Source organism: Silurus aristotelis (assembly GCF_946808225.1).
Source record: "Silurus aristotelis genome assembly, chromosome: 25".
In the NCBI taxonomy this organism is placed as follows: domain Eukaryota; kingdom Metazoa; phylum Chordata; class Actinopteri; order Siluriformes; family Siluridae; genus Silurus; species Silurus aristotelis.
The window spans coordinates 12,435,015-12,452,910 of NC_139598.1; the positions used below are offsets into that span (position 1 = coordinate 12,435,015).

General features: G+C 40.1%; 1 protein-coding gene across 2 annotated transcripts in view; it reads left to right on the top strand.

Moving 5' to 3' along the window:
- The window catches only part of galnt1 (UDP-N-acetyl-alpha-D-galactosamine:polypeptide N-acetylgalactosaminyltransferase 1), a 125,677-nt gene that overhangs the window by 87,016 nt on the left and 20,765 nt on the right, over positions 1-17,896 (top strand). For both annotated transcript variants that reach the window (XM_083529960.1, XM_083529961.1), the window contains 2 exons: positions 1,352-1,518; positions 11,147-11,354. In XM_083529960.1, coding sequence (XP_083386086.1) covers positions 1,352-1,518; positions 11,147-11,354 — 375 coding nt within the window. The remainder of the gene's footprint in view (positions 1-1,351; positions 1,519-11,146; positions 11,355-17,896) is intronic.

Sequence of the window (17,896 nt, forward strand, 5' to 3'; positions counted from 1 at the left end):
TCCATCGGTGTCCCTTATAACCTTAAAAACACAGATACCCAAGAAAACATCTTCAAGAAAATGCTCTTCAAATTCCTTTACCCAGTATCTGTCTGGAAATTCTATACAAACGAGGAAATCTTTCTGTCATTAGTAGTGAGAATATAATTGAGATGACATTCACGTTTAATCAAGCTTCCAAGTAATGATGACTCATTAGAATGTTCACGAACTTTAACGCATTTGCGGCACTTTTTACAATGGGTTTAAACTGTCGGTAATAACTGTGACACCGTATAAAATGTAAAGCAGTTAAAAAGCTTGAATGCATTAAAAAGAAGTGAGTAAGTGGTTCTGTCAGGATGTCAAAATAGATCAAAATATCACCAAAAAAGGTCACTCTCTTAGAAATCTTTTAGAAGTCATGTCCTGAATATAGACAATGTAGCTAATGGTTCTTATAATGAGTTTATTTTGCAATAGATATGTTTGAAAATGAACAGTTTTGAAATTATTTTAATAATGTCCATGGGCAGATGTGGACAAACAGTAAATTTGTAGTTAAATGTAGTTAATATCACAGTATAACAGTATAACAGTCTACTACAACGGCTCAGGACCAGAGGCTACAACAGTTTTGCAATTAAGCACCTCAACAATGATGGAATAGACATTAGCATTGAGGATAAGGTTCCCTTTTTGAGTCTGGTTCCTCTCAAGGTTTCTTCCACATGCCATCTCAAGATGTTTTTCCTTGTTACAGTCGCCACTGCCTCACTCATTAGGTATAAACTTAGAATTCTAAGCTTACACTTCCAAAGAACAACCTTATTCATTCTTTATTACTACATTATGTGTGTTTTTAAACCATGTCCATTGTTAAAAGCAGTAAAAATTGTATTTCATTAAATAAGGAACTTTTCTCTGATTGTTGGTCCTCAGTGTTTTTTTATGAATAAAAAAAACAAAACAACTAAACAGAATATGAATATAAAAGTTTAGAGGCAAAATCTCTTCCAAAATCACACCTTAGTCTGATATAGAAGTAATATTAGATCTAAATGTGTAGCGTAACATGACTCAAAGCTAATGTCCAGAAAAAACAACCTTACATGAATTAATATGATGTACATTAGAGAGAGAGAGAAATAGAATGATCTTAGAAATGAAATAGAAGCTCAAACGCTGCTACTCTTGAACAGAACGTCGATGGACACTGCACATGTGTTCACCATACAATCGATTATCAGACTTTGATAGCAAGACTGGGTCCTGATCCTCCCCCTCCCTCTCTCTCTCCCTCTTTTTCTCTCTCTCTCTCTCTCTCTCTCTCTCTCTCTCTCTCTCTCTCTCTCGCACGCTCTCTCCACAGGTGCAAAACGAAGGTGTATCTGGACGACCTGCCTCGCACCAGCGTGGTGATCGTGTTCCACAACGAGGCATGGACGACGTTACTGCGCACCGTGCACAGCGTCATCAACAGGTCTCCCAGACATCTGCTGGAGGAGGTGGTGCTGGTGGATGACGCCAGTGAGAGAGGTGTGTGTGTGTGTGTGTGTGTGTGTGTGTGTGTGTGCGAGTGCGCGAGAGAGGTGGTTTGTATACACAGAGGGAGCCAAATGGAAAAAAAAAAAGGTTGTCATTTGAATATACTCAAATATGTACCAGTGCCATGGGGATGTGACATGCTTTTATTTCCAGGCCTAGGAGGAGACTGCACTTTAGAGCATGCGTGCGCGTGTGTGTGTGTGTGTGTGTGTGTGTGTGTGTGTGTGTGTGTGTGTGTGTGTGTGGGAACAAGGCCTACATCTGGAGGAAAAAGATGGCTGGTGACCCATGGAGTGTTAACGTCAAAGCTGGAGTTTAGATAAGAGAGAGAGAGAGAGAGAGAGAGAGAGAGAGAGAGAGAGAGAGAGAGAGAGAAGGAAGGACAGACAGACAGACTGGTACAGAACTGGAACGATAGACAGGCAGAAAAAAGACACAAAAGCATGTGAGAGACATATACATCCACAAATAATGAAAATACACATCAGAAAGGCAGACAGACAAAGAGACCAATTGAGAGAGAAAGAAAGGGAGACAGGTGTAAGATCAGACTGGCAGCGACAACACAAAGAGAGAGAGAAAAGGAGGCATAATGGAGAGAGAGAGAGAGAGAGAGAGGGGGCTAAACTGTGTGTGGGTGGTCATTGCTCGTCTTCCCCGTTGTTCTCTTGAACTCTGGCCTGTAATTAGATTTGATTGAGGGGATCTGCTGGCATAATGAGCATTTACGTCAAATTTTATCTCTCACCCGCATACATAAAAAACACTCTCTCACACACACACACACACACACACACACACACACACACACACACACACACACACACACACACACACACACACACACACACACACACACACACACAGTAGGTCCAAAGACAGCAAGAGAATTAGAAGTCAAAAAGGCTACTGCCTGTGTATGTAATATACTGAATGTCCTCTAGTTATAATCCAGTTCTTCCTGGACCTTCTCCCCAAACATTAAAAGACAACGAAAGCATGGACTGTTCTTGCTACACTATATTGACAAAAGTATTGGGTCACCTGACCTTTATATGTGTTTCTTTTCCAAACTGTCACCACAAAGCTGGAGGCACTCAATTCTATAGGATGCCTTTGGATGCGCTATAACAGTGTTTCCTATCCCCCGGGCCGCACTGGAAGAATACATAATTTACATGATTTTCGTTTCATTTTGGAAAATTACCAGATTCTCTATGCCACATCTGTCTATGACTCACTCTTGATGCATGTCATGATGCCTCGATCCCATCTCTAACCTCCATCCGCTACCTTCTTAAAGGGGCTGCTCCGGCCAGTAACACATAATACATTACCGCTAAATTCAAACCCCCAAGCGAGCAAAATAAACAAAACACAACACGGTGGATTCACGTTTTTAATTATTATATTTAGAAAATACCATTTTTCATGCCGCTCCTATCCTTTTATTTTGTTGTATTTATCCACCACACCTTAAAGGCCAGTCTGTGAAAATATTGTCCGACATTAAAGCGGTCTGTGGCGCAAAAAGGGTTTGGGGCTGCTGCGTTATAATACAATTTTGCATTCACTTGAACTTGAAAACCCAAAACCTGTGCACAAAGTGAGCTCCTTGAAGACATGCTTTGAAAGATCTTGAGTGGCCTGCTATAGAGTTTTGATCTCATCACTACTGAACACCTTTGGGATGAATTGGAATGCTGACTGCACCCCCGGTCTCCTCACCTACATCAGTACCTGCCTTTCCTAATACCCTTGTGGCTGAAGAACACAAATATCCATAAGCTCACTAAAAAATCTAGTGGAACATCTTCCTAGAAGAGTGGGAGGAATTTTAGGAGCAAATTGGGACTAAATGTGGAATTTAATGCTCAAAAAACACATACCATACTTATGACCAGGAGACCCAATACCTTTAACAATATAGTGTATATATTACCTTTATTTTCAGTGTCATGTCAGTGGCGAATTGGAATGTCAATGGGAAAGGGCAACGCTTTAATAAAAATACCTGTACCCCTGCTCATTTATGCAGTTATCCTTTCAGCCAATCATGTGACAGATGGTTGATGTATATTGTAAGAGCATAGAAAGTCCTGCAGCTACAGGTCAAGAGCTTCATTTATCATCAGAATGGAATGGGATTTTGGTGACTGTGGCCGTGGCATAGTTATTGCCATAAGACGGCCTGGTTTGAGTGAGCCTGCTGATCTACTGGGATTTTACACACAAGAATTTCTAGAGTTCATACAAACTGGTTCAAACTGACAGAAAGGCTCCAGTTACTCAAATTAATTGCACTCTTTACAACTTGTATGTCAGATTCCTGTTTTTGTCTGACAGGACTGAAATCTGACATAGTCTTTACATTTATGGCATTTATCAGACATCCTTATCCAGAGCGACGATCTTCCGCTCTTGTCCATGCACATCAAGGTTTAATGTGTTGTGTGTCCAGAGATGCTTTTCTGTTTACCAAGGGTGTAACGAACGGTTATTTGAGGTTGTCATAAACTTCCTATTGGCTCAAAGCAATCTAGCCATTTTCTTCTGGCCTCTGTAAAGGTTTTTACCCCAGAACTGTTGCTCATGCTGGGTTTTTTTTTCCCACACACTATTCTGTGTAAACTCTAGAGGCTATTGTGTGTGAAAGTCTGAAAAAAGTCAGCAATCTCCGAAATTCTCAGACCAGCCCGTCTGGCACCAGCAACCACGTTACTGTCAAAGGACTTTATTTCTTCCAAGTACTCCAGTTTCCTTCTGCCTGCCAATAACAAGCTAGCAGGTGGATTGGCTTATTACAAATTCTAAAACATGCAAATGTGTGTGTGTGATGTCTCTTTATAAACCAGGGTGTATGCCTGTTTCATATCCAGTGTTCCTGTAATAATAACTGGACCCACCACTTTCATTTGATCATATTCTCTTTCTGTAAGAAGCTGCCATCTTCTTCTGTAAAATGGAAAATCCCAGGATCTCTCTGTGCATCTATGATTCCTCGGCTCACAGATAACACAGCCACCATTCCTAGACACACTCTATCCATGATCCCTTACGACCTTACATCACTCACGCACATCACATCCTGCAGGGAGTCTACACAGCTGACAGCGTACTGACCCAGGGCCACGGACACACTTCCACACACAGAGCATGCCAGAACAGTTATTACCTCCGAGGCCGCCTCCCACATTTTTTCCTCAAGCACTTCAGCTTTGCACTTGTGAGCACACCATACAACCGTCGAGTAATTACACGAGGACGAGCGCTTTAACCCTGCTCAGTGTGTGGCACAGGGAATCCCACTCGGTCATCAGGAGAACATTCCGCTTATGAGCATAGGAAACGAATTGGAGATGAAAACGCCCAGGTCGCACAGAACAAACCGGGGAAATGCAGTGGCTCGTTTTAAAGCCATAATACTGCTGACTTGTTTGAAATGTTTAATGTTTATTGGTATCATTCTGACTGGATCATAAACAAACAAAGGTTAGAAGAAAAACATTATGAAACATTGAAAAGATTATTATGTAATTAAAGCTAATACTACACTACAATGCTGCAAGCACCACTACTGCTGCTACTACTATTACTTTTACTACAAGTACTAATACTACTACTAGCTACAGCTCATTTTACTGCTGCTGCCACTACTATTACCTTTACAACAAGTACTAATACCTCTACTAGCTACAGCTTCTACAAACGCTACCACCAGTACTACTAGAACGTTTTACTACTACCACTCATTTTATTGCTGCTGCTGCTGCTAAAAGTATTTTTAGTACTCATTTGACTGCTACTGCAAATGCTGCTAGTGTTACTACTCCTAATACAAATTCAACTGCTCATTTTAATGTTAGTGTTACTACTACTACTACTAGTACTATTACTGCTACTACTACAACTGCTCTTAATGCTACTACCAGTACTACAAGTACTATTATAACAACTACTACTACTATTATTAGTTCTACCACTACTATTTCTACAATCACTGTCACTATTGCTACCGCTATTACCAGCACTATGTCAAGTACTACTGCTATTCATTTTACTGCTACTGCAAGTATTATTACAACTAATTTTACTACCACTGCTTCTACTATCGCTACTGCTGCTGCTGCTACTCCTACAAGTATTATTACTACTACTAATACATTTTTACTAGTTCTACTATTTCTACAAACTCTATTACTGCTGCTGCTACTATTACTACTACTTTTACTACTACTACTACTACGAGTACTATTACTACTTATTTACTACTTTTGCTACTACTATCACAACATCTGCTACTGCTACTACTACAAGTACTATTACTACTACTACAAGTACTATTACTACTCATTTACTACTTCTCTACTATCACATCTGCTACTGCTACTACTACAAGTACTATTACTACTCGTTTACTACTACTATTACTACGAGTACTATTACTACTACTATTACAAGTGCTATTACTTTTTTTACTACTACTACAAGTGCTATTACTACTCATTTACTACTTCTCTACTATCACATCTGCTACTGCTACCACTACAAGTACTATTACTACTACAAGTACTATTACTACTCATTTACTACTACTCATACTACAAGTACTATTACTACTCATTTACTACTACTGCTACTACTATCACAACATCTGCTACTGCTGCTACCACTACAAGTACTATTACTACTACAAGTACTATTACTACTACAAGTACTATTACTACTACAAGTACTATTACTACTCATTTACTACTACTCATACTACAAGTACTATTACTACTCATTTACTACTACTGCTACTACTATCACAACATCTGCTACTGCTGCTACTACTACAAGTACTATTACTACTCATTTACTACTCATTTGCTGCTGCTACTCCTACAAGTATTATTACTACAACTAATACACTTTTACTTCTATTATTTCTACAACCTTTAATACTGCTGCTGCTACTATTACTACTATTACTACAAGTACTATTACTACTCATTTACTACTACTGCTACTCCTACAAGTGTTATTATTACAACTAATACACTTTTACTTCTATAATTTCGACTACTACAAGTACTATTGCTACTACTACTATTACTACTACAAGTACTACTACTAATAATAATAATATAAATTCACTGGTTTAATTTGCTATATTTGTTTAGCACTTTTACACAATCGAAGTTTCCTAAATGTAAAACTTATAGATCATTCCCTATAAATTGGTTTGTTTTGTATACCGAAATGACTTGAGCAACGAAACAAAAATGATTTGTGATCATAAATAATATGTTCATAACACAAACATGATCAGGAGATTTTTTATTTATTTTGTGTGAACTCCAGACCTGAATGTTCTCATGCAAATTGCAGCCGGTGCGATTATAAAAGACCTCGTTATAAAAGCCTTCCCACAGCGATCACGGTGAAGGTGAAGTAGCTTCGAAAAGTTCTCAGAAGCAACTCTCGAACCAAAAAAAAAAAAAGCTTTAAAGGCAAAGAAAAACAATGTTAAACATCCCAATTGCTTTGTTTATTTTGTAAGTGGAAAGTTTACGAAACCACATCTAATCATCCCCAGATTGATGCTTGACACAACACACTTTGAGACTAATGAGAAGGAGGGGAAAAGAGGCCTGGAGTCATTTTAAAAGAGTCGCATAACCACCTGAAAGCAGCACAAACACCAACAGCGTCAGGAGGTGACATTTGGATGTACATGTTCCTATTTCAAATGTATTGAAACGGCAAGTTATTTTGTTTTGTTATCGTTGGAAAATATTTGGGTACGCGATTAAACGATTATGAGCAATTTAGCGTTCATTTCAGCCCCGTATTCTTCTCTAGGTCTGAGCCCTGGGTTCAGTTTGAGGAGTATGAACCAACATGAAGATCAGAGAATTATCTGTATATCCTAAATACCCTATGCTTCACTTTATGGACAAAAGTATTGGGACATCTGACTTTTAAGCCATATGTGGTTCTTCTCCAAATTGTTACTGCAAACTTGGAGGCACACAATTGTCAATTTATCAGGACAAATCTGATAAAGATATGGTTTACATGGGAAGATCTTGAGTGGCCTGCTAGAGCTCTGACCTTAACTTTACTAACACTCTTGTGCCTGTATAAACACAAACCTCTGGAACAGCTTCCCCGAAAAGTGGAAGTTATTGTAGCAGCCAATAGGATGTTCACAAAACGTATTCAATTTAAATGTATTTCTATAGCACTTTTCACAATGAACATTGTCTTAAAGCAGCTTTACAGAATGTAAAAATTCTAGAACACAAATTGAAATGTGTTTTTATCCGTATATGACTCTAATACTTTCAATTCAATTCAATTCATTTTTATTTGTATAGCGCTTTTAACAATGAACATTGTCTCAAAGCAGTTTTACACATTATCTGTGTAAAACTGCTTTGAGACAATGTTCATTGTTAAAAGCGCTATACAAATAAAAATGAATTGAATTGAATTGAAAGTCAAGATGAGGGTTGCACCAAATGTCCATTTGAAGCAGATATACAATGCTGCGGGGTACAGTGATGACGATCAGAAGCAAACTGCACTCCCGAGTCAGTGCAGCAGACCGCCGACACGAACTACAGTCCAATCCATCCTCAAAGCACCTGTTCTACTCCGGAATTACATGGAACCACCCAAGGTGTTGATGAGAGACCGTCCCAAGCTGCACAGAAGTGTGAAGATCCACGGAGGGGAGAGGGGCAGGAACAGTGGTCACTGGAGCCAATGTAATACTCAGGTGTCCATGATCTGAAGTCTATGTAGTGCATTTCATATGATGCTACATATGGAAAACATCAGGACCTGGAAGCTAAAATCCTGATCGTTTCTTGTTCATCTTTTGTTCTTTAACTTAAACTTTCAACTTATGTACTTTGAGTGCCCCCGTGGACACTCAAAGTACATAAACAAAGGCAACCTGATTCTTAAATGCCGTCAATGTCTGCTTTTATGCTGTAAATCAAAATACTGCCGTTTCAACAGATGTAACAGATGACTGGAGTATCAGAAGAACGAGAGCAAGGCTGTAATAAAAACAGATGGTTTATGGCATACGCAGAGACAGCCTGTGTGTTCTATAGTATAAACATGAATTGGTTACAGCAGACCTACAGCTGTGTGTTTTTAATAAAGTTTAGACCATATATGGACATGTATAGTACGTCAGATTACCATTAAACAAAAACAAATAAAAACACTCTGAATTTTGCAATCATATATTTCAATACAAAATGATGGGAAAAATGCCTCAGTTGCAAAGTGTTTTATTCTCAGCAGCGTTGGCCTGGACAGAGATCAGTCAAGTGAACAGAAGACAATGAGGCTTATGTTTAAGTGCCATGATGGGATCCACGAGATTTGGGAGTGTGCTTGTGGAGATCTGTGCTCATTCAGCTACAAGGGTACAAGTCAGGTACTGGTGTAGACTGAGTGGACCTGGGGTGCAGTCAGTGTTTCAATTCATTCCAAAGATGTTCAATAGTGCTGAGGACAGAGCTCTATACTAGACCACTTAAGCTCTTCCACTCCAGCCCCTTTAAACCATATGTTTATAGAGCTCACTTTGCACACAGGTAAACAATGGTTCATCGTAAACAATTGTGGTAAAGGTTTGTGGAAAGAATCACATATGGCTGAAAAAGTCAGGTGTCCCAATACTTTTGTTCATTTAGTGTATGATGTACATGTTGGTGTTGAGTAGAGTGTTTTACTTCTCACTTTTGTGAATAAAACAAAAAACTGACAGACAGACAGACAATCTGCATCTCATAGAGTACAGATGAGCATTCCATCAATCTGTTTATAGTGAAATTGGTTTGTTTTCTGTAGTAAGAAGTGTTCTGCATCCTGTACAAGTTTATATTGCAGTATACCGTGTTCATGTGGAGCAAACCAACATGCAGTGTTTTTCAGCACTGTCCTTCAACCTCGCACGACATCTACTGTTTTCACACGCATCCTCACCATGACAAAGAGAGGAACTAGTCATTGAATTGAGATGCGGTCATCCATGGACCAGACATGGGGGAAAAAAAAGTGACACCGCATGCCTCATTGTTTTAGAGCGTTCCTGCTCTCTGTGCTAGCAAACCTTCACTCCTGATTCTTCTCTCGCACATTCGTTTCTCCAAGGCCGCCTGTAAGACATTCTCTGTTCTCTTGACAATAGCTGTCCTACAATCCGGCCACTGCACGAAGGACATATAATCTCTTTCTTTCTCTCTCTCTCTCTCTCTCTCTCTCTCTCTCTCTCTGGCTCTCATTCCCTGTTATCAGAATGAGTGTTTATATGGGGAAGGCAAATATTGATCTTTGTGTAGCTTTAACCTTTCTTTTTCTCATTACTGCTTTTCAAAGAGCACAGGAAAGTCAGTGTGTGTGTGTGTGTGTGTGTGTGTGTGTGTGTGTGTGTGTGTGTGTGTGTGTGTGTGTGTGTGTGTGTGTGTGTGTGTGTTGGTATATGTTTACATGCCCATGTCCTGAAATAGAAAGTATTTGCAGACCTGCGAGTTACTATTGGACTCAAACCGTGTGTGTGTGTGTGTGTGTGTGTGTGTGTGTGTGTGAGAAAGCGAATGCTTTAATATCTTGCTAAGACTTAAATGTCACATTGCTTATGTACCTATGAGGAAACCTGAGATTTTTTTTACATCTTTAAATACAAAAACTGCAATAAATAAGATAAATGTAAATGAAATAATTAATTAATAACAAGTCAGATGTCTTGTTTGTTTGTTTGTTTGTTTGTTTCCAAGGTTAGGACGAGATTCAAGTGATCCATAGAGTTAATTAGGTAGATTAAAAATGATGTCAGTGGAAGGTTATCACAAGTATGTTATAAAATGTGTGTGTGTGTGTGTGTGTGTGTGTGTGTGTGTGTGTGTGTGTGTGTGTGCGTGATTTTGCGGGTGTATAAAATATATCATGTTGCATGAGCTATCATAAAGCAAAAATTTTTTTTTTTCTTTCTGTTTTCTGTTAATTTCTGTAGTATCATAGAATAAACTGGAGACTTATGTAAACACACAGTGTGTTCATCCCACTGTGACTTTCAGGTGTCATTCAGCCCCGTCCCCCCTCCACCACGCAGTGGGATATAACAGTCTGTTTCCTCGCCTATAGCAAGTAGATGAACAGAAATGTTTTTTTTCTTCGTCACACTCCCCCTCATTCTGGCCTGTTTGTCCTGCACAGTGATGATTACATGCAGTCTGGGTGTTTTCTTTCTTTCTTTCTTTCTTTCTTACTTACTTACTTACTTACTTACTTACTTACTTACCTACCTACCTACCTACCTACCCACCCACCCACCCACCCACCCACCTACCTACCAACCAACCAACCAACCAACCAACCAACCAGTGCTCCCAAACTAAACAATGGCGTATCATATTTAAATTTTTTTTTTTTTACCTGGCATAACATTATGACCACCGGCCTAATATTGTGTTGGTCCCCCTTATACTGCCAAAGCAGTCCAGACCCAGATTTCGTTGGCAGTGACATGAATGAGCTTTTTGAATGCAAAAATGCAGTTTGAAGTTAATTGTCTCTCTGTGTTTGTGTGTGTGTTTCCGTGTGAAAACAGATTTTCTGAAGAGGCATTTGGAGCAGTACGTGCGGACGTTGGAGGTGCCGGTGCGGATTGTGCGGATGGAGCAGCGCTCTGGTCTGATTCGCGCTCGTCTTAAAGGGGCGTCGCTCTCCACAGGCCAGGTCATCACCTTCCTGGACGCGCACTGCGAGTGCACTGTGGGCTGGCTGGAGCCGCTGCTGGCTCGCATCAAACTTGACAAGTAAGCACAACCTTAACTCCCACACTGCAACACTGTCAGACTGGGATTGGAACACATGCTAATCTCTGACAAGACACAACAGGGAAATGTTACTGATCTAAGAGTCAACCTTAAAACCGAAAAAGTGTGCTGTGTGGCTGATAGGAACTGTATCAGGCCTGACAACACATTTACGTTCGATCAGCTTGAGAGTGTAAAGCTAAAGCAAGGTGTTTGTGAGTAAATGTGTGAGTTACTTATTGAATTTATGTGTGTGAATGTGTGATTGAGTGTTTGAGTGAGTGTGTGATTAAATAAAAATGTGATTAAGTGACTGTGATTGAATATGATTGGGTGAATGATTGAGAGTATGATTTCATGAGTGAGTGTTGAGTTAGAGTGTTATTGGGTGAATGAGTGAGTGAGAGTGTGATTGGGTGAATGAGTGAGTGAGATTGTTATTGGGTGAATGAGTGAGTGAGAGTGTGATTGGGTGAATGAGTAAGTGAGAGTGTGATTGGGTGAATGAGTGAGAGAGTGTGATTGGGTGAATGAGTGAGAGTGTGTGATTGGGTGAATGAGTGAGAGTGTGTGATTGGGTGAATGAGTGAGTAAGAGTGTGATTGGGTGAATGAGTGAGTAAGAGTGTGATTGGGTGAATGAATGAGAGTATGATTGAGTGAGTGAGTGTTGAGTTAGTGTTATTGGGTGAATGAGTGAGTTAGACTGTGATTGTGTGAATGAGTGAGTGAGACTGTGAATGAGTGAGTGGTTGAGTGAGAGTGTGATTGGGTGAATGAGTGAGTGAGAGTGTGATTGGGTGAATAAGTGAATGAGAGTGATTGGGTGAATGAGTGAGAGTATGATTGAGTGAGTGAGTGTTGAGTTAGAGTGTTATTGGGTGAATGAGTGAGTGAGAGTGATTAGGTGAATGAGTGTTTGAGTTAGAGTGTGATTGAGTGAGAAAATATAATATAAAAAAAATACTTGATAGGCTGATAGGAACTGTATCAGGCCTGACAACACATTTACGTTCGATCAGCTTGAGAGTGTAAAGCTAAAGCAAGGTGTTTGTGAGTAAATGTTTTAGTTACTTACTGAATATATGTGTGTGAATGTGTGATTGAGTGTTTGAGTGAGTGTGTGATTAAATAAAAATGTGATTAGGTGACTGTGATTGAATATGATTGGGTGAATGATTGAGAGTATGATTTCGTGAGTGAGTGTTGAGTTAGAGTGTTATTGGGTGAATGAGTGAGTGAGAGTGTGATTGGGTGAATAAGTAAGTGAGAGTGTGATTGGGTGAATGAGTGAGAGAGTGTGATTGGGTGAATGAGTGAGAGTGTGTGATTGGGTGAATGAGTGAGAGTGTGTGATTGGGTGAATGAGTGAGAGTGTGTGATTGGGTGAATGAGTGAGTAAGAGTGTGATTGGGTGAATGAGTGAGAGTGTGTGATTGGGTGAATGAGTGAGTAAGAGTGTGATTGGGTGAATGAGTGAGTGAGAGTATGATTGAGTGAATGAATGAGAGTATGATTTCGTGAGTGAGTGTTGAGTTAGAGTGTTATTGGGTGAATGAGTGAGTGAGAGTGTGATTGGGTGAATAAGTAAGTGAGAGTGTGATTGGGTGAATGAGTGAGAGAGTGTGATTGGGTGAATGAGTGAGAGTGTGTGATTGGGTGAATGAGTGAGAGTGTGTGATTGGGTGAATAAGTGAGTAAGAGTGTGATTGGGTGAATGAATGAGAGTATGATTGAGTGAGTGAGTGTTGAGTTAGAGTGTTATTGGGTGAATTAATGAGTTAGACTGTGATTGTGTGAATGAGTGAGTGAGACTGTGAATGAGTGAGTGGTTGAGTGAGAGTGTGATTGGGTGAATGAGTGAGTGAGAGTGTGATTGGGTGAATAAGTGAATGAGAGTGATTGGGTGAATGAGTGAGAGTATGATTGAGTGAGTGAGTGTTGAGTTAGAGTGTTATTGGGTGAATGAGTGAGTGAGAGTGATTAGGTGAATGAGTGTTTGAGTTAGAGTGTGATTGAGTGAGAAAATATAATATAAAAAAAATACTTGATAGGCTGATAGGAACTGTATCAGGCCTGACAACACATTTACGTTCGATCAGCTTGAGAGTGTAAAGCTAAAGCAAGGTGTTTGTGAGTAAATGTGTGAGTTACTTATTGAATATATGTGTGTGAATGTGTGATTGAGTGTTTGAGTGAGTGTGTGATTAAATAAAAATGTGATTAAGTGACTGTGATTGAATATGATTGGGTGAATGAGTGAGAGAGTGTGATTGGGTGAATGAGTGAGAGTGTGTGATTGGGTGAATGAGTGAGAGTGTGTGATTGGGTGAATGAGTGAGTAAGAGTGTGATTGGGTGAATGAGTGAGTGAGAGTATGATTGAGTGAATGAATGAGAGTATGATTGAGTGAGTGAGTGTTGAGTTAGAGTGTTATTGGGTGAATGAGTGAGTGAGAGTGTGATTGGGTGAATGAGTGAGTGAGAGTGTGATTGGGTGAATGAGTGAGTGAGAGTGTGATTGGGTGAATGAGTGAGTGAGAGTGTGATTGGGTGAATAAGTAAGTGAGAGTGTGATTGGGTGAATGAGTGAGAGTGTGTGATTGGGTGAATGAGTGAGTAAGAGTGTGATTGGGTGAATAAGTAAGTGAGAGTGTGATTGGGTGAATGAATGAGAGTATGATTGAGTGAGTGAGTGTTGAGTTAGAGTGTTATTGGGTGAATGAGTGAGTTAGACTGTGATTGTGTGAATGAGTGAGTGAGACTGTGAATGAGTGAGTGGTTGAGTGAGAGTGTGATTGGGTAAAAGAGTGAGTGAGAGTGTGATTGGGTGAATGAGTGAGTGAGAGTATGATTGAGTGAATGAGTGAGAGTATGATTGAGTGAGTGAGTGTTGAGTTAGTGTTATTGGGTGAATGAGTGAGTGAGAGTGATTAGGTGAATGAGTGTTTGAGTTAGAGTGTGATTGAGTGAGAAAATATAATATAAAAAAAATACTTTTTAAAGCAATTTTTTGAACATCTCATTCCACATTTAGTTTTCATTTGCTGTTATAAAAACCTCCATTCTGCTGGGTAGATGTTCCACTAGATTTTGTAGTGCGTTTGTGGAGATTTCTGCTCATTCAGACACAAAGTCAGGTCCTGATGCACTTGATGTACCAGTGTAGGTAAAGAAGGTTCGAGGTCTCCTAGATCAAGTAAAGAAAAAGTTTCATGCTACAGCATCTAAAGACGTCCTATTGTGTGCCTACATTTTGTAAAGTTTGGAGAAGAACCACATATGACTGGAAAATTCAAGTGTCCTGATACTTCTGGCTGAGATTGTTTTTGAATTGCGTATACACACAGTGCGTTCACATTACACACACCGCCTTGGGCAGGCAATACAATTAATTAGACTGATTTGTCTGTCACTATGTGCAGAGCATTAAAACAATACCAGTTTGTTGCTGTTGATTATTGCGCCCACTCACTTACACACACACACACACACACACACACACTCACTTACACACACACACACACACACACACACACACACACACACACACACACACACACACACACACACACACACACACAAACACATACACACAGTAGGAAGCCAATTGTAGCTTTCATTCCCAGCTGCCAGCAGAGAGATCGATAGCTCTTAGTTGAGTCAGCATTTATTTTTTATTCTTTTGTACTAGTTAATTACATGATGTTTTGGCACAAGCTCATAGTGTGTGTGTGTGTGTGTGTGTGTGTGTGTGTGTGTGTGTGTGTGTGTGTGTGTGTGTGTGCGTGCGCACACACACACACACACATATATATATACACATATATATATCCAATATATATATATCCAATATATATACAGTGAGGAAAATAAGCATTTGAACACCCTGCTATTTTGCAAGTTCTCCCACTTAGATATCATGGAGGGGTCTGAAATTGTCATCGTAGGTGCATGTCCACTGTGAGAGACATAATCACAAAAAAAAAATCCAGAAATCATAATATATGATTTTTAAACTATTTATTTGTATGATACAGCTGCAAATAAGTATTTGAACACCTGTCTATCAGCTAGAATTCTGACCCTCAAAGACCTGTTAGTCTGCCTTTAAAATGTCCACCTCCACTACATTTATTATCCTAAATTAGATGCACCTGTTTGAGGTCGTTAGCTGCATAAAGACACCTGTCCACCCCATACAATCAGTAAGAATCCAACTACCAACATGGCCAAGACCAAAGTAAGTGAGAGTGTGATTGGGTGAATGAGTGAGAGAGTGTGATTGGGTGAATGAGTGAGAGTGTGTGATTGGGTGAATGAGTGAGAGTGTGTGATTGGGTGAATGAGTGAGTAAGAGTGTGATTGGGTGAATGAGTGAGTGAGAGTATGATTGAGTGAATGAATGAGAGTATGATTGAGTGAGTGAGTGTTGAGTTAGAGTGTTATTGGGTGAATGAGTGAGTGAGAGTGTGATTGGGTGAATGAGTGAGTGAGATTGTTATTGGGTGAATGAGTGAGTGAGAGTGTGATTGGGCGAATAAGTAAGTGAGAGTGTGATTGGGTGAATGAGTGAGAGAGTGTGATTGGGTGAATGAGTGAGAGTGTGTGATTGGGTGAATGAGTGAGAGTGTGTGATTGGGTGAATGAGTGAGTAAGAGTGTGATTGGGTGAATGAATGAGAGTATGATTGAGTGAGTGAGTGTTAAGTTAGAGTGTTATTGGGTGAATGAGTGAGTGAGACTGTGAATGAGTGAGTGGTTGAGTGAGAGTGTGATTGGGTGAATGAATGAGTGAGTGAGAGTGTGATTGGGTGAATAAGTGAATGAGAGTGATTGGGTGAATGAGTGAGAGTATGATTGAGTGAGTGAGTGTTAAGTTAGAGTGTTATTGGGTGAATGAGTGAGTGAGAGTGATTAGGTGAATGAGTGTTTGAGTTAGAGTGTGATTGAGTGAGAAAATATAATATAAAAAAAATACTTGATAGGCTGATAGGAACTGTATCAGGCCTGACAACACATTTACGTTCGATCAGCTTGAGAGTGTAAAGCTAAAGCAAGGTGTTTGTGAGTAAATGTGTGAGTTACTTATTGAATATATGTGTGTGAATGTGTGATTGAGTGTTTGAGTGAGTGTGTGATTAAATAAAAATGTGATTAAGTGACTGTGATTGAATATGATTGGGTGAATGATTGAGAGTATGATTTCGTGAGTGAGTGTTGAGTTAGAGTGTTATTGGGTGAATGAGTGAGTGAGAGTGTGATTGGGTGAATAAGTAAGTGAGAGTGTGATTGGGTGAATGAGTGAGAGAGTGTGATTGGGTGAATGAGTGAGAGTGTGTGATTGGACTGTGAGAGACATAATCACAAAAAAAAAATCCAGAAATCATAATATATGATTTTTAAACTATTTATTTGTATGATACAGCTGCAAATAAGTATTTGAACACCTGTCTATCAGCTAGAATTCTGACCCTCAAAGACCTGTTAGTCTGCCTTTAAAATGTCCACCTCCACTACATTTATTATCCTAAATTAGATGCACCTGTTTGAGGTCGTTAGCTGCATAAAGACACCTGTCCACCCCATACAATCAGTAAGAATCCAACTACCAACATGGCCAAGACCAAAGAGCTGTCCAAAGACACTGGAGACAAAATTGTACACCTCCACAAGGCTGGAAAGGGCTACGGGGAAATTGCCAAGCAGCTTGGTGAAAAAAAGTCCACTGTTGGAGCAATCATTAGAAAATGGAAGAAGCTAAACATGACTGTCAATCTCCCTTGGACTGGGGCTCCATGCAAGATCTCACCTCGTGGGGTCTCAATGATCCTAAGGAAGGTAAGAAATCAGCCGGGAGGAGGAGCTGGTCAATGACCTGAAAAGAGCTGGGACCACGTTTCCGAAGTTACTGTTGGTAATAAACTAAGACGTCATGGTTTGAAATCATGCATGGCACGGAAGGTTCCCCTGCTTAAACCAGCACATGTCCAGGCACGTCTTAAGTTTGCCAATGACCATTTGGATAATCCAGAGGAGTCATGGGAGAAAGTCATGTGGTCAGATGAGACCAAAATAGAACTTTTGTGTCATAATTCTACTAAACGTGTTTGGAGGAAGAAGAATGATGAGTACCATCCCAAGAACACCATCCCCACTGTGAAGCATGGGGGTGGTAGCTTCATGCTTTGGGGTGTTTTTCTGCACATGGGACAGGGCGACTGCACTGTATTAAGGAGAGGATGACCGGGGCCATGTATTGCGAGATTTTTGGGGGAACAACCGCCTTCCCTCAGTTAGAGCATTGAAGATGGGTCGCGGCTGGGTCTTCCAACATGACAATGACCCGAAGCACACAGCCAGGATAACCAAGGAGTGGCTCTGTAAGAAGCATATTAAGGTTCTGGCGTGGCCTAGCCAGTCTCCAGACCTAAACCTAATAGAGAATCTTTGTAGGGAGCTCAAACTCCGTGTTTCTCAGCGACAGGCCAGAAACCTGACTTATCTAGAGAAGATCTGTGTGGAGGAGTGGGCCAAAATCCCTC